Source organism: Anthonomus grandis, chromosome 20 (assembly GCF_022605725.1).
Source record: "Anthonomus grandis grandis chromosome 20, icAntGran1.3, whole genome shotgun sequence".
In the NCBI taxonomy this organism is placed as follows: domain Eukaryota; kingdom Metazoa; phylum Arthropoda; class Insecta; order Coleoptera; family Curculionidae; genus Anthonomus; species Anthonomus grandis.
The window spans coordinates 3,949,499-3,976,857 of NC_065565.1; the positions used below are offsets into that span (position 1 = coordinate 3,949,499).

Genomic DNA, 27,359 nt, shown 5'->3' on the forward strand with positions numbered 1-27,359 from the left:
ACACATCTCGTGAGAGTATTTTCGGTTTTTTTATGTTAAAAATTCTGCTTTTGAAGGACAAATTCTGTTCTATTATACTTAGAAAGTTGAATTAAAAACTACCAGTAAGGAAACCATAAACTACAACAATCTGGAAAGTTTCAAAGATCTACTTCAAAAAAAAGTGAAAATTTTGGCCAATTTTCGGTTTTTTCATGTTAAAAATTCTGCTTTTTAGGGACAAATTCTGTTCTATTATACTTAGAATGTTGATTTAAAAACTACCAGTAAGGAAACCATTAGTTATAACAATCTGGAAAGTTTCAAAGATCTACTCCAAAAAAAAGTGAAAATTTTGGTCAATTTTCGGTTTTTTTATGTTAAAAATTCTGCTTTTGAAGGACAAATTCTGTTCTATTATACTTAGAAAGTTGAATTAAAAACTACCAGTAAGGAAACCATAAACTATAACAATCTGGAAAGTTTCAAAGATCTACTTCAAAAAAAAGTGAAAATTTTGGCCAATTTTCGGTTTTTTTATGTTAAAAATTCTGCTTTTGAGGGACAAATTCTGTTCTATTATACTTAGAAAGTTGAATTAAAAACTACCAGTAAGGAAACCATAAACTACAACAATCTGGAAAGTTTCAAAGATCTACTTCAAAAAAAAGTGAAAATTTTGGCCAATTTTCGGTTTTTTCATGTTAAAAATTCTGCTTTTTAGGGACAAATTCTGTTCTATTATACTTAGAAAGTTGAATTAAAAACTACCAGTAAGGAAACCATAAACTATAACAATCTGGAAAGTTTCAAAGATCTACTTCAAAAAAAAGTGAAAATTTTGGCCAATTTTCGGTTTTTTTATGTTAAAAATTCTGCTTTTGGGGGACAAATTCTGTTCTATTATACTTAGAGAGTTGATTTAAAAACTACCAGTAAGGAAACCATAAACTCTAACAATCTGGAAAGTTTCAAAGATCTACTTCAAAAAAAAGTGAAAATTTTGGCCAATTTTCGGTTTTTTCATGTTAAAAATTCTGCTTTTAAGGGACAAATTCTGTTCTATTATACTTAGAAAGTTGATTTAAAAACTACCAGTAAGGAAACCATAAACTACAACAATCTGGAAAGTTTCAAAGATCTACTTCAAAAAAAAGTGAAAATTTTGGCCAATTTTCGGTTTTTTTATGTTAAAAATTCTGCTTTTGGGGGACAAATTCTGTTCTATTGTACTTAGAAAGTTGATTTAAAAACTACCAGTAAGGAAACCATGAATTATAACAGTCTGGAAAGTTTCAAAGATCTACTCCATAAAAAAGTGAAAATTTTGGCCAATTTTCGGTTTTTTTATGTTAAAAATTCTGCTTTTGGGGGACAAATTCTGTTCTATTATACTTAGAAAGTTGATTTAAAAACTACCAGTAAGGAAACCATGAATTATAACAATCTGGAAAGTTTCAAAAATCTACTCCAAAAAAAAGTGAAAATTTTGGCCAATTTTCGGTTTTTTCATGTTAAAAATTCTGCTTTTTAGGGACAAATTCTGTTCTATTATACTTAGAAAGTTGATTTAAAAACTACCAGTAGGGAAACCATAAACTATAACAATCTGGAAAGTTTCAAAAATCTACTCCAAAAAAAAGTGAAAATTTTGGCCAATTTTCGGTTTTTTCATGTTAAAAATTCTGCTTTTGGGGGACAAATTCTGTTCTATTGTACTTAGAAAGTTGATTTAAAAACTACCAGTAAGGAAACCATGAATTATAACAATCTGGAAAGTTTTAAAGATCTACTCCAAAAAAAAGTGAAAATTTTGGCCAATTTTCGGTTTTTTTATGTTAAAAATTCTGCTTTTGGGCGACAAATTCTGTTCTATTGTACTTAGAAAGTTGATTTAAAAATTACTAGTAAGAAAACCATAAACTATAACAATCTGGAAAGTTTCAAAAATCTACTCCAAAAAAAAGTGAAAATTTTGGACAATTTTCGGTTTTTTCATGTTTAAAATTCTGCTTTTGGGGGACAAATTCTGTTCTATTATACTTAGAAAGTTGATTTAAAAACTACCAGTAAGGAAACCATGAATTATAACAATCTGGAAAGTTTCAAAGATCTACTCCAAAAAAAAGTGAAAATTTTGGACAATTTTCGGTTTTTTCATGTTTAAAATTATGCTTTTTAGGGACAAATTCTGTTCTATTATACTTAGAAAGTTGATTTAAAAACTACCAGTAAGGAAACCATAAACTCTAACAATCTGGAAAGTTTCAAAAATCTACTCCAAAAAAAAGTGAAAATTTTGGCCAATTTTCGGTTTTTTCATGTTAAAAATTCTGCTTTTGGGGGACAAATTCTGTTCTATTGTACTTAGAAAGTTGATTTAAAAACTACCAGTAAGGAAACCATGAATTATAACAATCTGGAAAGTTTCAAAGATCTACTCCATAAAAAAGTGAAAATTTTGGCCAATTTTCGGTTTTTTTATGTTAAAAATTCTGCTTTTGGGGGACAAATTCTGTTCTATTATACTTAGAAAGTTGATTTAAAAACTACCAGTAAGGAAACCATGAATTATAACAATCTGGAAAGTTTCAAAAATCTACTCCAAAAAAAAGTGAAAATTTTGGCCAATTTTCGGTTTTTTCATGTTAAAAATTCTGCTTTTTAGGGACAAATTCTGTTCTATTATACTTAGAAAGTTGATTTAAAAACTACCAGTAGGGAAACCATAAACTATAACAATCTGGAAAGTTTCAAAAATCTACTCCAAAAAAAAGTGAAAATTTTGGCCAATTTTCGGTTTTTTCATGTTAAAAATTCTGCTTTTGGGGGACAAATTCTGTTCTATTGTACTTAGAAAGTTGATTTAAAAACTACCAGTAAGGAAACCATGAATTATAACAATCTGGAAAGTTTTAAAGATCTACTCCAAAAAAAAGTGAAAATTTTGGCCAATTTTCGGTTTTTTTATGTTAAAAATTCTGCTTTTGGGCGACAAATTCTGTTCTATTGTACTTAGAAAGTTGATTTAAAAATTACTAGTAAGAAAACCATAAACTATAACAATCTGGAAAGTTTCAAAAATCTACTCCAAAAAAAAGTGAAAATTTTGGACAATTTTCGGTTTTTTCATGTTTAAAATTCTGCTTTTGGGGGACAAATTCTGTTCTATTATACTTAGAAAGTTGATTTAAAAACTACCAGTAAGGAAACCATGAATTATAACAATCTGGAAAGTTTCAAAGATCTACTCCAAAAAAAAGTGAAAATTTTGGACAATTTTCGGTTTTTTCATGTTTAAAATTATGCTTTTTAGGGACAAATTCTGTTCTATTATACTTAGAAAGTTGATTTAAAAACTACCAGTAAGGAAACCATGAATTATAACAATCTGGAAAGTTTCAAAAATCTACTCCAAAAAAAGTGAAAATTTTGGCCAATTTTCGGTTTTTTTATGTTAAAAATTCTGCTTTTGGGGGACAAATTCTGTTCTATTATACTTAGAAAGTTGATTTAAAAACTACCAGTAAGGAAACCATGAATTATAACAATCTGGAAAGTTTCAAAAATCTACTCCAAAAAAAAGTGAAAATTTTGGCCAATTTTCGGTTTTTTTATGTTAAAAATTCTGCTTTTGGGGGACAAATTCTGTTCTATTATACTTAGAAAGTTGATTTAAAAACTACCAGTAAGGAAACCATGAATTATAACAATCTGGAAAGTTTCAAAGATCTACTCCAAAAAAAAGTGAAAATTTTGGACAATTTTCGGTTTTTTCATGTTAAAAATTATGCTTTTTAGGGACAAATTCTGTTCTATTATACTTAGAAAGTTGATTTAAAAACTACCAGTAGGGAAACCATAAACTATAACAATCTGGAAAGTTTCAAAAATCTACTCCAAAAAAAAGTGAAAATTTTGGCCAATTTTCGGTTTTTTCATGTTAAAAATTCTGCTTTTTAGGGACAAATTCTGTTCTATTATACTTAGAAAGTTGATTTAAAAACTACCAGTAGGGAAACCATAAACTATAACAATCTGGAAAGTTTCAAAAATCTACTCCAAAAAAAAGTGAAAATTTTGGCCAATTTTCGGTTTTTTCATGTTAAAAATTCTGCTTTTTAGGGACAAATTCTGTTCTATTATACTTAGAAAGTTGATTTAAAAACTACCAGTAAGGAAACCATGAATTATAACAATCTGGAAAGTTTCAAAGATCTACTCCAAAAAAAAGTGAAAATTTTGGACAATTTTCGGTTTTTTCATGTTAAAAATTATGCTTTTTAGGGACAAATTCTGTTCTATTATACTTAGAAAGTTGATTTAAAAACTACCAGTAGGGAAACCATAAACTATAACAATCTGGAAAGTTTCAAAAATCTACTCCAAAAAAAAGTGAAAATTTTGGCCAATTTTCGGTTTTTTCATGTTAAAAATTCTGCTTTTTAGGGACAAATTCTGTTCTATTATACTTAGAAAGTTGATTTAAAAACTACCAGTAAGTAAACCATGAATTATAACAATCTGGAAAGTTTCAAAAATCTACTCAAAAAAAAAGTGAAAATTTTGGCCAATTTTCGGTTTTTTCATGTTAAAAATTCTGCTTTTTAGGGACAAATTCTGTTCTATTATACTTAGAAAGTTGATTTAAAAACTACCAGTAGGGAAACCATAAACTATAACAATCTGGAAAGTTTCAAAAATCTACTCCAAAAAAAAGTGAAAATTTTGGCCAATTTTCGGTTTTTTCATGTTAAAAATTCTGCTTTTTAGGGACAAATTCTGTTCTATTATACTTAGAAAGTTGATTTAAAAACTACCAGTAAGGAAACCATGAATTATAACAATCTGGAAAGTTTCAAAGATCTACTCCATAAAAAAGTGAAAATTTTGGCCAATTTTCGGTTTTTTCATGTTAAAAATTCTGCTTTTTAGGGACAAATTCTGTTCTATTATACTTAGAAAGTTGATTTAAAAACTACCAGTAAGGAAACCATGAATTATAACAATCTGGAAAGTTTCAAAGATCTACTCCATAAAAAAGTGAAAATTTTGGCCAATTTTCGGTTTTTTCATGTTAAAAATTCTGCTTTTTAGGGACAAATTCTGTTCTATTATACTTAGAAAGTTGATTTAAAAACTACCAGTAAGGAAACCATGAATTATAACAATCTGGAAAGTTTCAAAAATCTACTCCAAAAAAAAGTGAAAATTTTGGCCAATTTTCGGTTTTTTCATGTTAAAAATTCTGCTTTTTAGGGACAAATTCTGTTCTATTATACTTAGAAAGTTGATTTAAAAACTACCAGTAAGGAAATCATGAATTATAACAATCTGGAAAGTTTTAAAGATCTACTCCAAAAAAAAGTGAAAATTTTGGCCAATTTTCGGTTGTTTTATGTTAAAAATTCTGCTTTTGGGGGACAAATTCTGTTCTATTGTACTTAGAAAGTTGATTTAAAAACTACCAGTAAGGAAACCATGAATTATAACAATCTGGAAAGTTTCAAAGACCTACTCCAAAAAAAAGTGAAAATTTTAGACAATTTTAGACAATGACAACTGTCCTATCTGGAAAAAGTCGAAAAAAAATCACACAAACTGACGCAAGTGGTAATTTTTCGAAAAATCCGGGAAACTAAAGACTTTTTCCACAACTTTTGTACGAAATAACCTTACTCGTAAAACATACTTTTACATGTATCAAAATGAAAACTTCACTCTGGACAATTTTTCAGTATTTCTGGAAACCGTTACACCTATTTTCGTTTTTTCGCTCTACTGTAAAATTTACAAAATGACCCTTACGACACTCTGTGTGGAAGGCGACGATATGTTTGATAAAAAAGTATACAAAGCTTTCCATGCTGTGTATAAGTGATTAGAAATAAAGAATAATATAAATTATACTTAATTTTCTGTCACTTGAGAGAGTAAATTATTAAATAAATTATTTTTTTTTCTTTTAAGGCAATTATTTTATGCAATAAAAACGTTTTTCTTCAACACTACCCTTACACCCCCCACCCACCCCAAACATCTTACCAGTAAAAAATTCTTCTGCAAAATCCCTGTTTTTCAACATGAAACGTATGGACCAGATAAGTTATCCCAAACAACTGTGAATATTTTGTTAGTGAATTCTTTATTTTTGTCAAAAATGGTTGATTTTTATTAGCGGAAAATTAGTTTTTAATTCTTGCCCCTGGAAAATTCGAGTCCCATTTGAGAATAAAGTGAAAGATTCAAATAATAATAATAATATAAATAACAATAAAATAAAGTTCAAGGCACAGAAGTAGATTTGACCATTTACATACATAAGGAAAACCATACGTTGCGTACAACATAGTTGCAAAAACCAGAATGATCAGAGAAATGTTTTCATTTTAAATTTCACTCTTTTTATTCAATTAATTATGTTTTCTTGTTCAAAAATAAATTATAAACATATTAAAATACACAACTTGGTTCACAAAATATTGCCTAAAATTTAAATAAAATTACGCAACGACAAGCAACTTTTAAACCGCATAATGCAGGAGTAGATACCAAAAAAAAAAAGGTGATTTTTATTTTTACTTAATTACATCAATACGTGTATATGCAAAAAAAAACGATACAAAATAGACGCCATAACACTGACAACAATGACTCGCACGTCATTAGCAAATTCACAAACTTGCGTTATCATCATTATTATCATCAACAACAATTTAAGCCGATTCAAGAATGTCACGTTGTTTTGTTCAGTAAGGTTCACTTTAACGTAAAACGTGACATTCGTGAATCCGACTATTATACGACTTCGGAGGTAGTAGCATGCTTTTGCCGCTTCGCTTTTTTACCCTGAGCAGCACTTCACGGAACACTACATGGTCGCGAGAATTAATTAAATCCTCCTCGAAGGGACTTTTCTTTAAAAAAAAAAAAATGCTTAATTTGATAAACCTACGGTCCACCCATATCAGGAGCGCAGGTCTTCAGGTCGCCGGTCTGTGGCCCCTCGGATTAGATTGTTGTATTCTACCTCCAGTGTTTGTCTGACCTAAGAAAAATCAATTTATTAGTATAATGAATGATAAACCTTTAATTAAGTTTAATTTTTTATTTAAAATATATCGCTTTATTGGAATATACAGGTTGGAGAATCCGCACCGTCACACACCAACCATTAGGCATAGAGAGGTGTGTGACGCACACGCTCTGATACTCGCCTTCTACGTTATCGTTTTTCAGTATGACACATAGAGAGATTAAAATAAGAAAGACGTGAAATAACATTGACAATTGACAATCATACCTGTCAATGTCTAGTTTTGAGTTCTTTATAAATTTTATTCACTAATTAGTCCAATAAAAATTTAGTTGTTAATGGCTTAATTAGTCAAAATGTCTGTTCTCTGTGAAAAAGTGGAAAAAGAGTTAGTGAAGAGAGTGAGAGTAATAGTGAAAAACAAAGAAACCAAATTTCAAGAGACACTAATTTGTTTTTATTTATATTATACAATAATAACTAAATGTAAAATCATTGCCAAATAGAAATATATTAGACATTATGACAAAATCAGGAGTTATTAACTTGGTGCCACTAAAATTATGTCACTTACATAATAAGTGTTCCTTGAGATTTGGTAATAAGAAACGATGGTTTGAAATTTTACATTTGACTTAATCACAAGTTCATTTGGGAGGGTACTAGTAACGACATATACTAGAAGGAAGATTAATTTAGATAATAAGTTGCATAACAATTCACGCCCCAATAACTCTAAAAGAAACCTCGTTTAATACAATTAATTATTAATGATCATATTATATTTGAACCCCCAAAGAAATCAGAACCATTCAATGGTTTACATGTAGCAAATATAAGGAGATTGTAAAAGAAAATGCATTAAATTCAGCCATAGAGTAGAAAATAGATAAAAATTATTATAGTGATTTATTTAGAATTTATCAAGCAAATAAGAAAGAGCCAGAGGGCGAACTTAAATGATTTAAACCTTTTAACATTAGGTTAACCCATATATCAGGTGCATTAAATTTTTAATTTAGGTTTTTTAAGCACAATATATTTTTATGTTATAATAAAACATAACCAGATTTTGTTGAGTTTTTATTATATTTTATAAAATACAAAAGAATATTTGATAAAATTCTTCTGAAAAATCACTGTTTTTCGTCTATATTATTCAGTCTGATAACGCTGTTTTTAAGCTAAATATTTATTAATATAAAATTATATTAAACTTAAATAAACAAACTACCTATGTTATTAGATTGGATATTAATGACGATATCAGCTGTTATTTATGCGTATTATTTTGAAAAACAACGATTTTTGAAAACAATTTCTTACTGGTAAGCTGTGTGGGGTGGGTGGGGGGTGTAAGGGTAAGGTTAATGAAAAACGTTTTGTTTTGCAGAAAATAATTGCCTAAGACAAAAATGCTTTTTAGGAAAATTAAAGGTGATAAAAAATCTGTAGTTTATGTATCTATACCTTTCTCACATAACCTTAAGGTTTTTGAGTAAAACGTGAAAAAAAACCCTGTTTTATTTCTTGAAAACATGGCGTATCGCTATGAAAATTGCAACAGTTGTGCCATTTTTTTTATCACAACTAAGTGAAAATTTATTTTTTTAAAATAAATCAATTAATTTTGAAAAAATTTTTGTTGTGTTTTTATTCTAGATAAATTTTCATTACCTCGGTTCAGAAATACAGTTTTTAAATTGGTATTACTATTAATTTGGTTAATTGATATATTTATCAACCGTATATGGTCAAGCTGTTTTTATTAAACTATAGAATGTAGTGGAGTAAGAACGCATGTCAGTACTTTTGAAGAAAGAATGTACCAGGATTTATATATCTTGTATGTATCTTGTATGTATCATTTATATGGTATATCAGTATTTATATATCTCAAGAATGGTGACTCGCACGAAAACAAGTGTAGAAACATTTTTTGTAGATAGTTTTATGATCTACAATATTTGTCTGACCTATTTTTATGATAAAACTTACCGTTTACGAGATAAATGCGAAAAACCAATATTTTTGACGTTTGACCTTGAATAAAATTTTTAGCACAAGGAGGATCGATGGGGATTTTTGCCATTTTATTTGTAATACTATTTTTAACATTTATGTAAATTTTCAGCTTTCCCTGAATTATTGCAAACCCAAAATTTATTTTGACTGGGCTAAATAAAGCACTGTTTTTGTATTAAATATTCATTAATGTACATATATTTAATTATATCAAATTTAATTAAACAAATTTTGTTATTAGATTAGATATTAACGACGAAACCAGCTGTTTCTCATGCGTATTATTTTGAAAAAAAAAAGATTTTTAAAAACAATTTCTTACTGGTAAGCTGTGTGGGGTGGGTGGGGGGCTAAGAGCAGGATTAATAAAAAACGGTTTTTTTTTGCAGAAAATAATTCACTTAGAGGAAAAACTTTGTAATTTACTAAGGAAATTAAAAAAAAATACTATAGAAAAACATTGGTTTGATAAAAAGTATACAAAGCTTTCCATGCGCTGTATAAGTAATTAAAAATAAAGAATAATATAAATTATAGTTATTTTTTTTGTAACGTGAGAGAGTAAATTATTTAATAAATTAATTTTTTTCTTTTAAGGCAGTTATTTTATGTAATATAAAACGTTCTTTATCAACTACCCATACACCCCCCACCCACCCCAAACAACTTACCAGTAAAAAATTCTTATGCACAATCTCTGTTTTTCCACATGATACGCATGGACCAGAAGAGTTCTTGTGTTATGTTATACATTATATTTGTTTTATACTATAAATTTTAATTAATGTTGACTGAACGTTTTAAATTTAAATAAGTACCTAGATAACCTCCTTAAAATAAATCGATAGAAATATTTTGACACCCTATAAATTAGAAAGTAAAAAAAAAACTAGTAGACTAGCCCAAAGTCTTTCTTGAAAAAATTACTAAAATTCATTAATAAAAAGTCAAGATAATAGAATTCTTAGTCCAGGAGTGCCTGTAAGAAACAAAATAATTTTTATTTTATTTCCAAGCAACACATCATATATTATTATCGTTAAATATAGATTTATTTAATCATTTCTTAGTAAATTTTTGGTTATGGTATATTTATGAACCGTATTTGGTTAGGGTATATTTATTAAACTGTAGAATTTACGTATATCATATACTATTTTGTTTTCAAATGGAAGAAAATTAGAGTATACCCCTTACCGCCCCACCCACCCCAAACTTTTTCACAGTAAGAACTTCTTTTGAAAAATCTCCGTTTTTCATCTATAAAATACTTTAATAATTTATTAATATACATAATATATATACCGGGTGACACAGAAAAAAGGGAACACTTTAATAACTTTTTTACTTTTCAAGATAAACAAATGAAATTTGGTATATCGATAGAATAGTAAGAAGACCATCTTTTGACATATTCTATTGTTTTCCATCACTTCCGGTTTAGCAGGAAGTGATACTAACTTTCTTATTTTAAATGGAACACTTGGTATATTATTACGTATTTCGATAGAAAATAATGTTCTTAAAACAATAATACTATATTTGCTATCTTTTGTTTTATATTCATAGAAAAAATCGTTTTTTTAAATTTTAAAATAGGGTGCCATGAATGTTAAAATTTTTAATTTTTAATCAAGTAATTACGGAAAAGTAGTTTTTTTTTGCATTTTATGACTTAAATCTTTTACACGCCTATTTAAAATGTTCAAACCATTAATATTGGCATTTACTTAATTTTTTTAAATAGCACATGTACATTATTGGGAACAACCACTTTTCAAATGCGGTTTCTTTTTCCCAATTGATTATTTTTTAAATCGGTTGCATACCTTGACCATATACGGTTGATAAATATACCAAAACCAAACATTTACTAAAAAAACGTTACAATAAAAAATTTTACGACAATAAAAAATCCAAACAGATGTGAAACTTACCAAGGCCATAAGGCACACTTTTATAATAATGAGAAACCAGAAACAATAAGTATAAAGATCAGACTACAGTCAAAGAAGCTAGAACTTTACCAGATAAAACAAAAATAAAAATTATTTTAACACATTTTTATCTGCATTTCATAAAATTCGTTCAAATCATCAAATGACCATTTAACCAAATACTTAGTAAGTTACAGCTTCAATTTACAAAGGGGGACACTTCCAAAACTTTCAGAAAAGGAATTATATATTTTTATATTAAAATATTTAACATTTTTTCCGTTTTTAGGTTTAAGTTATTTCTAGTATTATGATAAGCATGCTTAATATCAAATTCTTTTCTATTTTTCCGCATAAACAACATAGAATCTACAATATACATTCCAGTTGTGGTTAATAAGTTATTATGTGCAAATATTTTTTTACAGTTCCCTTTTAAACTTAATTGAAAGACATTTTTGAAGCAATAACATTCTTTTTACATCACTCGATCTTTAAATCTCAAAAAATAAGGTCATATCTTATTCGTGATAAATTTTAATTAGTGCTGCATCTACACTTACATTTTCAGATACAACTTTCGGGGCAAAACTAAATCTGGCAATACTCAGAGCCACACTATCGACAGGTGCTCTCCAATCCAACCTACTATCAACATAAGAAACATTAAATTAAAATTGTTTTCTGGTCGATTTGAAAATTGAACCATTTGGCAATATTCAGGGCAAGATTATTCTCTAGAAAGAATTTTTGCAGCTGATCAAGTGTGTTCAATGCTTTTGCAAGTAGACGCTGCTGATTTTACTCAGAAAAGATTAATGTGGCATCATCTGCGTGGGTAAGTTTATCAGGAAACGAACGATTAGTATTAGAAATTACATCAGGAAAAATTTATGAGACTGTTGTTCGCCACATTGTCCACTTTGGTCTTGATAAAATACTTAAAAAGGGCGTTTTGCTTTCACTTAATTTACCAGACAAGCAAACTTTGGGAAACCAACGTCGTGATTCTTTAATCATCTTGGTGTATATTAATTTTTTTACAATTTATTAAAATTTGTTGTTTAGGTGCCGTGAAACCATTAATTTGCCAATCTGAATTATCAATTATTATCGTTAAATTAATACGTGTATCATATAATATTCTGTTTACCAAAGTGAGAAAATTACGGCATTTAAAAAAAATTATATGGGATTTAGATATCTAGTTTTTAAACTCGATTACTACACCTCAAGTATTTGATAAAAATCTACTGAAAAATCACTGTTTTTCGTCCATATTATCCAATCCAATAACGCTGTTTTTATACTAAATATTTATATATAAAAGAATATTAAATTTAAATAAACAGTGTAATTAAATTAAATATTGAATACTTTTTTGCAAAAACATTATTTTTCAATAACAGAACCCTTTTTTTGAAACCCAGAACCAGAGGCGGCTAGTGCATAAGAGCTGCAGAGCTGCAGAACCCCCAACATTTTCATACAGATTAACTATTTTTGAAATTATTTAATATTTTTCTAAATAAAATAAAATTAAAACCTAACAAAATAATAACGCCATATAGTAGGTCTCAATGCCTTCAATCCGCGTTCCAACGCGCCCCGAACGAACACCTGATTATTACAGTCGGCCAAGTAAAGACTATTGGCGTGCCAATCACTACAGTTACAATGCCATTAACGCAACCTAGCTGGACCACATTCGAGTTCTGTGCTCTGCGTTGAGCCCTTTTCCTCGCCCCGCACCGCACTTCGCTATAAGTTTAGATAGCGAATTTTAAGTCGGAACGGAGCTGCAAACATTTGCAGTAATTCTGCTGACTATTGACGGTTTTGCATTTAGTTGTTGGTTGTTTTTTTGGCGTTGTGTGTTGTGCTGTGTCAGCTGATCTCTATACTCTAAAAATGAATGTGGTGTATAATTTGATTAATATAAAACAATTCTCCCAATTTACGTACGAAGAAAAAATAAAACTAAAAAACGAAGAGCGGCCGTTGCCCGATATTTTAATAGAAAAGTGTGGTTCAAGCCGTGGAAAATCATATAAAAGAATTTTTACTCCAGATATTTATGCTAGAAATAACTGGATATGCGGATGTAATAAAAAAATGCTCTTTTTTTGTTTTTCGTGTCTTTTATTTGGTGGGGACAAATCTTGGACTGTAGTTGGTGTAACTGATCTGGTGCATCTAAGTGAAAAAATTAAACGCCACGAAACATCGAGAAATCATTTAAACAATGTAATGAATCTAGGTTTGTTGGGTAGTGTTAATATTCGTGAAAAGTTGGACAAATATTCGATTATATAACGAGAACGTAACAAAAAACAGGTATGTGTTATCTAAAATTATTGACTGCATAAAATTTTGTGGATTATTCGAGCTTGCGCTTAGGGGCCACGATGAAACTTTGACATCGGAAAACCCAGGTATTTTTCGTGGTCTGATAAATTTTACAGCTGAACTTGATAAAACAGTGGCGGAACATTTAAAAGACTCGAGTGTATTTAAAGGTACATCAAAAGATATTCAAAATGACATTTTGGATTGTATATTCGAAGTTTGCCACGAAAAAATTTTAGACGAGATTCGCACAGCTCCATATATTTCCGTTATAGCAGATGAAACAACGGATGTGTCAGCCAAATCTCAAATGGTTGTAATTTTTAGATATATCCAAAATGGGGATCCGGTTGAACGGTTCTGGACTTATTTGGAGCCACATAATTTAAATGCAGAAAGTTTGACTGCTGATATTCGCAGTGTCTTAGACCCGATTTTAGAAAATTCTAAGTTGATAGCTCAAAGCTACGATGGAGCAGCAGTAATGAGTGGCAGAAATACTGGTGTTCAGGCGCGAATTAAAGATCAGTACAAATTTGTTCATTTTGTACACTGCTATGCGCACCAGTTGAATTTAATAATGTCTAAGGCAGCATCTGAGAGCTCCCAAGTTCGAGTTTTTTTTTGGCAATCTTCAGGAAATTCCTTTATTTTTTAAAAATTCTCCGCAGCGCGTAGCTGTGCTTAATAGAATTGTTGGGAAAAGAATTCCCCACGGAACACCAACACGTTGGAATTTTAATATTAGAACAGTTAACATCGTATTTGAACATCGGGAATCTATGCTTGAATGCATGGAAGAAATAGAAAATTTATTTATTAACTCAATGGCATGTAACGCAGCTTCCTCAATAAGAAGAATGTTACAGGATTCAAAGTTTATTCTCTGACTAACATTTTTTCACCGTATTATGCCACACACCGATATCTTGTACAACGAATTACAAAAACGAAAAATTGATCCTGTAGAAATCAACCACAAAATACAAGTTTTTGAGCAGAGCATTACGACAGTAAGAAATTCAATTGACGAAATTATTAAATTATAAGTAGGACCTCCTAAAAGAAAAAGAAAATATGACAGTCAATTCGATCACGTATTGCTGCGTTAGAAGTTTGTGACATAATTATTAATTGCGCTAAGGATAGATTTCATTTTAAAAATCATTTATTAGCTGCTTCATTGCTGTATTCTAACCAGTTCGCTAATTATATTAATTATTTTCCTGATGAAAAATTAAAAGTAACTTGCGATTCATACCCCAATTTTTATAAGGAGCGTTTAAAAACAGAGCTTTCAGTGATTTACTCCAGGCCAGACTGCAGGAAAATGCAAGGAGCAATACCTTTTTTAAAATTACTCATAGAAAATAATTTGACCGATTCATTTCTAGAAACTAAAAAGCTCTTGGAAATACTCATAACTATTCCGATGTCGACAGCTGAAGCCGAACGTTCTTTCTCCACTTTAAAGCGCATCAAAACATTTTTACGTAATTCTATGGTGGAAGAACGTCTGGTAGCACTATCGATGCTTTCAATGGAAAAGCAAATCGTCACGCAAACTGTAAACTTCAACGAGATGGTTATAGACAAATTTGCAGCCAAAAAAAATCGAAGAATAAACTTAATCTTCAAAAAATAACTATTATATGTTACAATGTAATTATAAATATAAATTAAAAAAAAATATATATATGTATATATTTATTATAATGTATAAGTTTAAAATAGTATATGTGTATGCAGTTCATTTCACATTTAAGTACCGAAATCTAGGTGAACAAGGTCATAAGAGTACGCTCCAGTTTTGTTTAAATTCTAAACAGTCGGGAAAATACAAGGCAAAATTTTGGTTGGCAAAAGTTCGCAAGTTGCATGTTCTTTTTATGTTAATTTTATATATTTTGGAAGGTAAAATGTCAAAAAGGGGCTGTTTTCAGACACATATCTGGACTTAATACAAGTTTTTTTTAAATAAGAATACCTATATAAACACCATTTAATGAAAGCTATAAGGAAAAGTTTAATTTTTCTAGTTTAAAAAAACATCTTTGATTTCTCCGCGTTTCTCCCCTTTTTTGCAATCTTTTATATTTTATCGATGAATGTGCAGAACGCATCTCTCACCTAACCACGAGCCGCTACTGCCCAGAACTATAAAATCCAATTTAATAGCACTGTTTTTGTATTAAATATTTATTAATATACGTCTTATTAGATTAGATATTAACGACGAAAGCAGCTGTTATTCATGCGTATTATTTTGGAAAACAATGATTTTTGAAAACAATTTATTACTGATGAGTTGTCGGGGTGGGTGGGTGGTAAGGGTTATGTTAATGAAAAACGGGTTTTTTTGCAAAAAAAAAAATTGCCTTAGAGAAAAAACTTTGTAGTTTACTAAGGAAATTCAAAAAGATGAATTTCATAAAAAGTATACAAAACTTTCCTTTGCTGTGTATAAATGATAAAAAAATAAAAGTGTAAATTATTTAATAAATTAAATTTTTTCTTTCTAGGCAAATTATTTTATGCAATAAAAACGTTTTTTATCAACACTACCCTTACACCCCCCACCCACCCCAAACAATTTACCAGTAATAAATTCTTCTGCAAACTCCCTGTCTGTTTTTCAACATGATACGCATGGACCAGGGGAATTCTTGTTTTATGTTATACAGTATATTTGTTTCATACTATAAATTTTAATGTAATTTTTATTTTTATATATTTTACAGTTTACTACGTATATTAGTTAGTAGTATACAGTTTATTACGTACGTATATTTTACAGTTTGATAAATATACCTTGACAAACATACCAAAACCAAAAATTTACAAAAAAATCGTTAAATAAATATATATTTGACAATAATAATATATAATGTGCTTCTTGAGTATTTTCAGATTGGCAAATTAACAGTTTCAAGGGACCTAAACAATAAATTTTAATAAATAGTAAAAACAGGAATATACACCAAAAAGATTTTTTTATTTTAGATTTAAGAATCACAACTTCGGTTTCCCAAAGCTTGTTTATCTATATATTAACAATTATTTAACAAATAAAATAAAGGTTTTATACTGGTTTTCTATAACTTGATATTCAACGTTTTATTAATGGTAAGTATGTATACTTGTTTATTAAACACATTTTGACACACGTCTTTAATAAGTAAACTATATACCATACTTAAACATTAAACTTTTATGAAATAATATCTGTAAAATATATCAACGATGGATAGTTTTTCCATTATTTTCTAATTTAAAAAATGTTCACTTACTTGGGTATTTTGTGTTGGAATTTGTAATGCGAGAGCCATACTGTTTGCGTCAAAACTCTCGTCCAGCGCTACTAGTGCTCCGTGAACGCCGGATTCTAATAAGTGATTACCATATTCCTGAAACAATAAATCAAAATATTAAAACATTATTTGAGAAAAACAATAATATTAACTGATTTAATTTATTTCTCCAATAAAAACTCAAAAAAAATAAGTTAATTTGCCATAAATTTGTAAGGTAAATTAACTTAACTGTTACTTTCAATTACAGAAAATAGTTTCTCGAAGAACCTTAACCAGTAGTTCTTTTTTCGGTGAATTGGACGAGAAAGGTTGCTTCTTTGGCCAGCTAGATCTCCGGACTTAACGGGTCTTGATTTTTATTTATCGAGCATAACAACAGATCTCGTTTACAAGACTCGCCCAAACAAAAGGGAAAAATATTGAAACTGCTCTCTCATCATCACAACATGAATTTTGTTCATGTTGTTATTAGTACTTATCACATGTTCATTTGACACCTTGTTTATTAAAATCTGTTAGGAAGTGTACAAGGTAAGCGGACGACAAAGTGAACGATTCCTCGTTGCCATTTTTGTTATGAGTTTTTTCTCTAATTAGCTGAGGTCAAGGGTTTTAGAGGTAAAGATAGTATACACATTTAACTGAACACTCTGTATAAGGAGTCCTATTTCTAGTAGAGGAATAAATAAAGAAGGTTTAGGAGAGATCAGGAATAGCTAGACACGGTTGGTCAAATGTTCAGCAACATACACTAGACAGAAGCCATGACATTGGAAGAAAAGGAGATTTCTGGATTGAGACTTTCTTCCATAGAGTTTTGGGACTAATTGTGTGTCCTTCTTTCAAGAAATTGATCAACTGCCTGAATAAAAATAATTATTTAAATCATTCCAGGCATTTGAGTTTTGGCTATATTTCTTATTTTTAGTACCAACTGCCTATAAGAAAAACATTAGTTCCTTTCTTGTAGGCAGTTTTTCTTCTCCTTTTCCAGGCAGTTTTGTGAATAATTCTGATGTTTTCTTTAAAATTGAAGTTGTCCCTCAAAAAATTACTCAACTGCCTGTTTTCCAATAAATAGGAGAATCTAGTAAAATGTCTAGGGGTTCGTAACCGAATATGAAATGTCCCTATTTAGTAAAATATTTTATTGGGTTGTTGCTGCTTATTCGACCGCCAATAAAATTCACTTTTTGCAACAAGTAGGGGTGGCTAAGAAAAAATCAACTTTTTAAACATTTTACGAAATACCCACTAAAATAGATTTTCCACTAAAAACCTCTACATTTTTTAAATTACTGTTTATTATTAATTATATTAGGTTAAAATAAATTAAAACAAACCCGTTTACCCTTATATAAAAAAATCCGGTGAATTCTGGGCAATAGGCGGGTTAAAAATGTTCAGCTCAATAGCCAATTAATATAAATCACCTTGTTGTTACTAATTCGACCGCTAAAATACACTAATGTTGGATAATAAGTAGGAGTGTCTGGTAAAGTATCTAGGGGTTCATACTTATACATCTATTTGAACAAAAATAGCACATTAACGGATTGTTTGCTACTTATTCAATCGCCGGACAAAAAATAACTAGGAGCATCTAGTAAAATATCTAGGGGTTCGTAGCCGAATATGAAATGTCGGCAGAAGAAGAAGCAGAATTTAAAGTAAGAGCAACCAACACTCAAAAATAGACCACTTAATGAAAAGTATACACACATAAAAAATAATTGAACAATTAACTTGTAATTTTCTTGCATCGATTAGCAATAGATCACTTTACAATTATAAAAAGTTTCAAGTAAATTTCTCTTAATTTAAATATCTTATGGATTTTTAAAGTCGGATTAAAATAATTTTTTAACTGTCCTGTTTTTCATTAAAACCACCCCATTTAGTTTTTCTCGTAAGAAATTCTAATGCAAAAACAGCCCGAATATTATTTTAATCCAACTTTAAAAATGCATAAGAAATTCAAATGAAAAACAATTTACTTGAAACTTCTTGTGATTATAAAGAATAACCTTTGGCAGTCTACTAGGAACCCCTACATATTTTAATAAACACTTCGATTAATTTTTACCTAAACGCTAATGTTCCATTGGTTTGCAGGCAAAAAAATGAATAGGAGTGTCTGATAAAATATCTAGGGGTTCGTAAATGAATATCTAATGGCAAAAATAGAGAAATTTAATGAAATATTTAGAAATTTGAATGTATTGTTGCTACATATTCGATCAATAGGAGTCTCTAATAAGAAATCGACATTTTATACTGTGAAAATATTACATCACGTTGTCTTGATTTGGAGCAAAAATATAAGTAGGACTGTATGGTAAAACATCTAGGGTTTCGTAGTCGGATATAAAATTCCGTATTTACTAAAATATTTGATTGAAATGTTGTTGCTTATTCGACCGCCAATAAAATACACTACACTTTTTTCAACGAAGAAACATCCACTTCTAAAACATTTTACGACATTTTTAACTGCTTTCAGATCTAAAATATTATTTCTCATTCATAGGATGGACAAAAAAGTAGGCAAAAAGTGACAAACAATCGACTTTTTGACCATTTTATGGCATTGAAAAATTACTTTCTAGCACTTCATCTTTGTCTAACAGTAGGTCATGTCCACTTTTTAAATCTAAATTAAATTTAACTTGTAAGGTGGTAATTAAATAAGCAGCAACAATCCAGTAAATCTTTGAAATATTTTAATGGATACTCCTATTTTTTTTTTTTGCTATAACGATAAACTTTTCTTATGCAGTCCCTCTAGAATTTTAATAAACACTTCTATTAATTTTTACCTAAACGTACCTAATACTAATGTTTCCTTGGGGTGTGTCTGGTAAAATATGTAGGGGTTGGTAAATGAATAGCTATGGGAAAAAATAGAGGAATTAAATGAAATATTTAGAAATTTTGATGTATTTTAATGCTACTTATTATTAAAATGGGAGGGAGGTAAAAAATGTTTTTTTTAAAGAAAAAAAAAATTCTTAAATTACTGCTTCCCTAGTTCCACGAAATACATTTTTTTATAAATTATTTAAGTAAATTCAAAAAAGTTCCATTCAAGAAAATTTGATCAGAAGTATACAAAATTTTATATGCTGTGTATAAGTATATATAGAAATAAAGAATAATATATATTATAATTAATTTTATATAACCTGAAAAAGTAAATTATTCAATAAATTTAATTTTAATAAGGCAATTATATACTGCAAAAAAACATTTTTTAATAACATAACCCTTGCTTGAAAATAAATTCTTCTACAAAATCACTGTTTTTCACACTAAAATTCATGAACATGATTGATTTCGCTAAAAATATGCAATCGATTAACAATAGATCTCTTTACAATTACAGAAATTTTCAAGTAAATTTCTCCTGATTTGAATTTCCTATAATTTTTTGTTATTTTAATCCAACTTTAAAAATGCATAAGAAATTCAAATGAAGAACAATTTACTTAGGAACCCCTACATATTTTAATAAACACTTCGATTAAATGTTAAATTGGTTTTCAGGCAAAAAAATAAATAGGAGTGCCTGGTAAAATATCTAGGGGTTCGTAAATAAATATTTAGATATTGGAAAATAGAGCAATTTAATGAAATATTTAGAAATTTTAATGGATTGTTGCTACATATTCGACTACCGAGCCGAAAATTAATAGGAGTATCTAATAAAAAATTAACATTTTATACTGTGGAAATATTACGTCACGTTGTGTTGATTTGGAGCACAAATATAAGTAGGAGTGTATAATAAAATAACTAGGGGTTCGTAGTTTAATTAAATTTTCATTTTAATTATCAGAACATCCAATATGTTTTACCAACTATTTGCTCTCTTAAATTGTATATAATCTGTACACTTCCAAGTAGTAAGAAAAAATCCCTTGCCTCCAGATCCTTTTTTAAAAAAGTTTACTAACTAACACAGTTTTTTCCAAATGACTTGGACCTTTTGCTATTTTATGCACAATGTTTTGAAAAGTTTTAAATAGGGTATCAGGAGTATATAGAGACCTGAGGTATTTGGGCCTACCTTGACTCTTTATAGGCACTTTTGTTTGCATCCTGCTCTTTCATTCTGCCCAATATCAATTTTAAAAACTCTTTCTTTTTTTATATCAGACATTGCCCACCAAATAATGTTGTGAGAGTTTACAATAGTAAGCTCCCTTGAATGCTACTTATTCGTCCGCTAACCAGAGAATAAATAGGAGTTCCTAGTAAAAAAAAATCGAGATTTTTTGTCATGGAACAATATTTTAGCACTCTATGTATGTCCAACGTTCTATACACTAAAGTCTACTTTTAGGTAATTATTTTTCGAGAAAAGCGATACTTTTCTGCTTGTCAAATCGGTCCTTCGATTCCCAAGTATATTATTAAATCTCGTCGACTTTTAATTTCATTTAAGTGATAGAGAATAAGCAGCAACAATCCAGTACATTTTTGAAATATTTTAATAGATACTCCTATTTTTTTTTATTAAAGCGATAACGTTCCCTTAGGCAGTCTACTAGGAACTCCTAGATATTTTAATAAACACCTCGATTAATTTTTACCTAAACGCTATGTTCCGTTGGTTTGTAATGTAAAAAAATGTGAAAAAATAAGAACATGTAAAAAAATAAATAGGAGTGTCTGGTAAAATATCTAGGGGTACGTAAAGAAACATCTGGTGGAAAAAATAGAGGAATTTAGTGAAATATTCGGAAATTTTAATGTATTGTTGCTACTTATTCGACCACTGAACTCAAAATATATATAATAACATATGTACATATAATAACATCTTTTACACTTACCTTTAAACCTATCGACGCCACCCATCTAATTAATCGATCGTTACTCCACACTAACACGTCCGTATTAGTGTTTTCACAATTTTTCCTTCTCTCCTCCAATAAATTACGATCGTAATTCAACCTCTTCAAACATGATATGCCAAACTGAAGACTAGTCCTAAATAAAAAATAATGCAAACAATTTTTTTCTAAAAATTAATCTAATTATTACCTATGAAAACTGTCCACCATCTTAAGCTGACCCCTCAGATCCTTCTTGGTGAGATGGTCCAGCATTCTCGCATCCACCAAACATTCCATAAAAGTGGTGCGATACTGCGGTAAACCCAAAGAGGGCAACCACGCGTTACCCACCCACTCGTGGTTCATATCACCGAACGCCAAGGTGGTTCTGGAGGTTTTCGGTGCGCTGGGTGACGTCAGAGACACCATCTCCTGAATCGCTAAGCGTAGCTTTAACCTATGAAGTGGATTACTAATTCCTAAAGAAAAATAGTTTAAAAATTATTAGAGAAGTTATGAAGGAAATAAGTGTTTAGTGTAAACGTGTAATGGTATACTAACACTAGCTGTATGTAGGTCAATTTAGTGTTTAATTTCAGTAGGTTTCAACCCTTAGTTTCTACAGTTACAAATTGCATCAGAGATAAAAAACTGGTAACACTAAAAGTCTCTTATTAGATGTTAAGTGTTAAAGACTGTGGTGAAACAGCAAGTGTTTTCTCTTCCAAATGCTCAGGACTTAATTGGCCATGTGAGTTTTAGGACTGAAATTTCCTTCAATATTTTATAGGATATTGATATAAAGATACCATATTTTTCTGACTTACTAAGTTCATTTAATTCATGTCAAATAGGATAATTCAGGAGGATTCAGGTCAATATTTACTCAATTTTTTTTAATTACAATACAGTCTGTTTTTAAAATTTTCGTTACATTAATTATTGGGTTATGCAATAATATGGGTTGAGGGTGCCAAAACTGTTTCTAGCAGTTAATAATTGTAATAATAATTCAAGCAAAATTGAATTGCCAAGTTTTCTATCTCTTTAAGCTTTCAAAGCTGAATAATCGATGAAAAAAGAATTAGGTGGTGTTGACCCTAAGTTATTTGTAAGAAAGTATAACGAATTCAAATAAACAATGTTATTAAATTAAATATTGCATATAAATTTTCTGCAAAAACATCAGGTAAGAAATTCTTTTGAAAAATCACCGTTTTTCGTTCATAATACCCAATCTAATAGCAGTGTTTTTGTATTATATATTTATTAATATACATATATATAATATCAAATTTAAATAAATAAACTGTGTTATTAGATTAGATATTAACGACGAAAACAGCTATTATTGATGCGTATTATTTTGGAGAACAATGATTTTTGAAAATAATTTCTTACTGGTAATTTGTGCGGGGTGGGTGGGGGGGGTAAGGGTAGGGTTAATGAAAAACGTGTTTTTTTTGCAGAAAATAATTACCTTAAAAGAAAACTTTTGCAATTTACTAAGGAAATTCAAAAAATTACCTTTTAAAAACATTAATTTGATAAAAATTATACAAAGCTTTCCATTCTCAAGAAGTCAAGATAATAAAATTTTTAGTCCAGGAGTATCGGTAAAAAATAAAATCAATTTTCATTTATTTCCAAGCAACACATCGTATATTATTATCGTTAAATATAGATTTATTTAATGATTTTTTAGTAAATTTTTGGTTATGTTATATTTATCAACCGTATATGGTCAAGGTATACAGGGTGTTTCAGAACTATAGGATCAAACTTTTGTTCAGTGCAACAGAAGAATCCATTTGAGTATAGGAGCCCATGTCCGGAAATGCGTCACTACGGCCCTAAGACGCGTTAAAATTTATAAAAAACATTAATTACCTAAATAGGATCTGCTGCATTTATTTTTACCTTTTGTACATGATACCATAACAACAACTGTTTAAAATCAACGCTTATCACTGTCAATTCTCAATGTCATGTTTAAAAATTTTATAGCTTACAATTTTGAAACATTTATTGCTAATGGAAAACTATATCAATCAAGAATTGGCGGATATGCATTTGGCATAGGAGCAACAAACTGCAATGCACGAGCAGCATCGCGGTTGTATCATGAACGTTATCCCGAACAACAGCATCCTGGATACAAAAAGTTTACTGCGGTTCATCGGCGACTCGCTGAGACAGGCATGTTTAAGACCAAGATGCATGATACTGGTGTTGCTCGAACCGTAAGAACGGTCGAATTTGAAGAAGAGGTGCTTCAGCGAGTTTCCAATGAACCATCAAATAGCACACGTAACGTCGCTAAGAATATGAATACGAGAAACGCTTCTGTCTGGCGGGTACTACACGAGAAACAACTCCATCCTTACCACTTCCAGAAAGTTCAAGGTATGACTGCAGCCGATTATCATCCTAGAGTTCAATTGTGTCGATGGCTTCTGGATCACGTCATTGCACAACCGAATTTTTTACGATATGTTTTGTGGGCCGATGAAGCCTCTTTCACAAGAGACGGTATTTTTAATAGTAGGAATAGCCATGTTTGGGACGAAGAAAATCCTTATGCAATTTTTCCAAGAAAACTCAAGTCAAAGACAAGTCAAGAAAACAAACTCAGTCTGTCAACGTATGGACAGGCATTGTTGATGAATATTTAATTGGGCCATACCTTCTACCGGAACGGTTAACAGGACCTATTTATCTGCGTTTCTTGGAGGAAGTTCTCCCAGAACTCCTTGAAAATGTTCCACAAAACGTTAGACAGCAAATGTGGTTTCAGCATAATGGAGCGCCGGCTCACTTTGCCGTACAAGCAGTGGCGAAGCGTGAACTTTTTTTTCGGGTAGACAAACAATAAAAATCGTTAATTAGAAAAAAATGTGTATTCAATATTATTTACTTTAATGAAATATAGAATGAAAGCGCATGAAATATTAACTCAAAGAGAAAAATTATGTAGTGATATAAAAAAGAAATAAATAATTACTACTAGCATAAAAAGATAGATAGATAAAAATAAATACTACTTACAAAAAAACACAACTAAAATTCAATTGCCAATATCGAACAGTCGTTCATAAATAACCACTAAAAAAACCTTTTCTATATACCGAAAAATAAAAATACTAATTATTAAATTACTATAGCACGCGCCCCCATCAAATGCAGACAAAACTGAAGATATATTGCGGCCGACCAGATCAAGCGTGTCCATAAACAATAACCCTCAACAGCATAATAAAATAGCTGGTCGACTTCGATAGACAAAAGCTCGAATGTCTTCCCCGCGAGTTGATTTTGCATACGTAAAGGTGGGACTCCACCAAACTGGCCTAGGCTTTTGCCGAAGGAAAATTAAAAATAAACATCCTTTTAAGGCCGCTAGCGTCGGCCGCCGGCAATATTTTGGTAGCGGGCAAATGTCGGTAAATATCAAAGGGATTTAAGCCGGCCAGACATAGATCTGACCAGGGCGCGCACATGTGTTTTTATTCAATTTTGAATATTTCATCGAACGGTACGTTGTTTACAAGTATATTTGTGTTTTGTCTAGGACTTTGAAATGGATACGGATACGCAAAATACTCAAGATGATACCCATATTATTTCCACCGAATGGAGTGACAAAAAAGTCCTATTATTGATAGAATTATTCCGAAATGAAAGCAATTTGTGGAACCCTAGAGAAAATACTTATAAAAATAAAAATAAAAGATCAGATTCATTACTAAACATTTCAAAAGTATTACGTGTTGAAAAAGCTGAGGTAGAAAGAAAAATAAAAAATATAACGAGCCACTTTTATCGAGAAAAAAGGAAGATGGAATCAAAAAAATCAGGTTCAGGAGCTGTTGAGAATTATAACACCAAATGGTTTGCCTATCTGTATTTGTAGTTTTTGAAGGACAAGAATACACCACGTCTTACCCAAGAGACTGATGAAATTAATACACAGGTAAGTTTAACGAATCCTTTATTGATTTTTTAATGCGGAATACAAAAGATAATTATGCCAACATAAATACAGGGTAGTCCTATAAGAGGGGAGCTCGACTTTATCTGATATTAAGATATTAAAAAAAAGCTATGCGTATCTATCTTGCCAATCGACTTTACCCTCGTTAACGAAATATTCACAAAATTCATCTCTTATATTTTGTGGTATATTTGCAGATTTTCGGGGAGTTCTAGCAAGCGGCAACAATGTGTCATTGGTTAAACTGTCCATTCTCCACGATCCTCCCTGTTTCTGTATCTTCTATGTCGTATGTGCCTGGTGGGTTATAACGAGATCTCTGTGTTGCGTCTCATAAAATTATGTAAATACAAGCATGCCAATGTTACTTCAGTAGCAGTGGTTTCTTGAAGTAACATTGGTTTTCTAAATACTCTAAATACTGAAGCCAAGACCCCAAATACATTTTCTGGCATTCTTCTTCCTCTACTTATTCTGTAATTACATATTCTTTCTTTGGAACCATCTTTATGTGTGCCAGGATATGGTTTAATTATATTTTGGGCCAATGGAAAAGCGTCATCTGCAAGTATTACGTAAGGAACAGGTTGTACTCGTCCAGGTAGAGCGCGAGGATCAGGTAATTTTAGCTCGTTGCTTTCTAATTTTTGTTTAAAACTACAATTATTGGAAACTTCTCCGTTAGATATCCTACCTTGGCTTCCGACATTAGCATATATTATGTTATAATTGGCATCGACAATTGCTAACAAAACAATACTAAAAAAAGATTTGTAGTTAAAAAAATCTGTTCCGCTATGTATTGGTGACTGAAGTGCGACGTGCTTGCCATTCATCGCTTAATACAAAAATATATATCAAAACATAATCAAGAACTAACTCAATTTAATTTGGGGTTTTAGAGTAAAAAAATAATAATGATTTTTGTTCCAGAATCAATGTGAAGAAAGTTTGGATGAAGAGTCTTTAACTAGCAATATAAATCTGGTAAGAGATGGCACTCAAACTGAAGAACAAATTATTACTCAAGAAGAAATTTCGAATAATAATCCAAATCGAGAAGTAGAGCAAACATTAAAAAAGAAAAACAATATACCAAAAAAAAAAATCTACAAAGAGAAAGCAAGAAGAATCAGAGGATATGAATGAAGAAACTTTTAAAATGTTAAAAGATATATATGAAAGCCGACAGAACTTTGATGAGTAATCACTGCTAGGCAAAGAAGTCGAATTAAAAATTCGTAAGTTACCTACTCACTATGCTCGATGTCTGGTTGTACATAAAATTCAAACTACACTTTATGAAGCAAGCCTTGGTATGTTTAATAATCCACCAACCCCACAGTACCCAACCGCCCCCGTCCAACAGCAGCCATTAGGTTCTGGACAAGCAGTAACATGGATTCCACTAGGACCTTCTTCAAATCAGTCTGACTCGAGCTTCACGTCAGACCCTACGGCCTCCACCTACCAGCAGCCATCAGGTTCTAGACAAACAGCAACATGGATTTCATCAGGGCCTTCTTTAACTCAATCTAACTGTAATTTAACGTCTTACGACCAGGGTCAGAAATCATCAGAACATCGTGAAGATACATTATCCCATTTATTGCCACTCTAAGCGTATACCTACATCTTAGAAATATTTAAGGTTTATTTTCTTTTTGATTTTTTGCATTTTGATGTTTTTAGTTAAATGATTTGTTTTATGTGTTAAATAAAATTAAATAATAGGTATTTATTTTTCTACAAGCCTTTAATAAAAAAATTTTAAAAACATACTTACTTTTATTTGTTCCTTGAGAGCTTCTTTTATTGCCTGGCACACCTCAGGTACAATAACTCTAATTAACTGCTTTGATATCTTAAAAGTGTAGCTTACGC

At 30.1% G+C, this 27,359-nt stretch overlaps 1 protein-coding gene across 23 annotated transcripts in view; it reads right to left on the reverse strand.

The window, feature by feature from the left end:
• LOC126747927 (liprin-alpha-1) overlaps positions 1-27,359 on the reverse strand; it is a 455,345-nt gene that overhangs the window by 2,790 nt on the left and 425,196 nt on the right. For 15 of the 23 annotated variants that reach the window (XM_050456896.1, XM_050456904.1, XM_050456907.1 and 12 more), the window contains 4 exons: positions 21,690-21,960; positions 21,479-21,635; positions 16,617-16,733; positions 5,494-7,027 (listed from right to left, as the gene is read on the reverse strand). In XM_050456896.1, the coding sequence (XP_050312853.1) occupies positions 6,947-7,027; positions 16,617-16,733; positions 21,479-21,635; positions 21,690-21,960 (626 nt within the window). In that variant the 3' untranslated portion in view covers positions 5,494-6,946. Of the gene's footprint in view, positions 1-796; positions 959-2,003; positions 2,093-2,214; positions 2,417-3,137; positions 3,227-3,437; positions 3,712-4,093; positions 4,198-4,741; positions 4,846-4,903; positions 5,008-5,493; positions 7,028-16,616; positions 16,734-21,478; positions 21,636-21,689; positions 21,961-27,359 lie in introns of those variants that run through there. The other 8 variants (XM_050456894.1, XM_050456892.1, XM_050456891.1 and 5 more) reach the window with 8 other exon arrangements.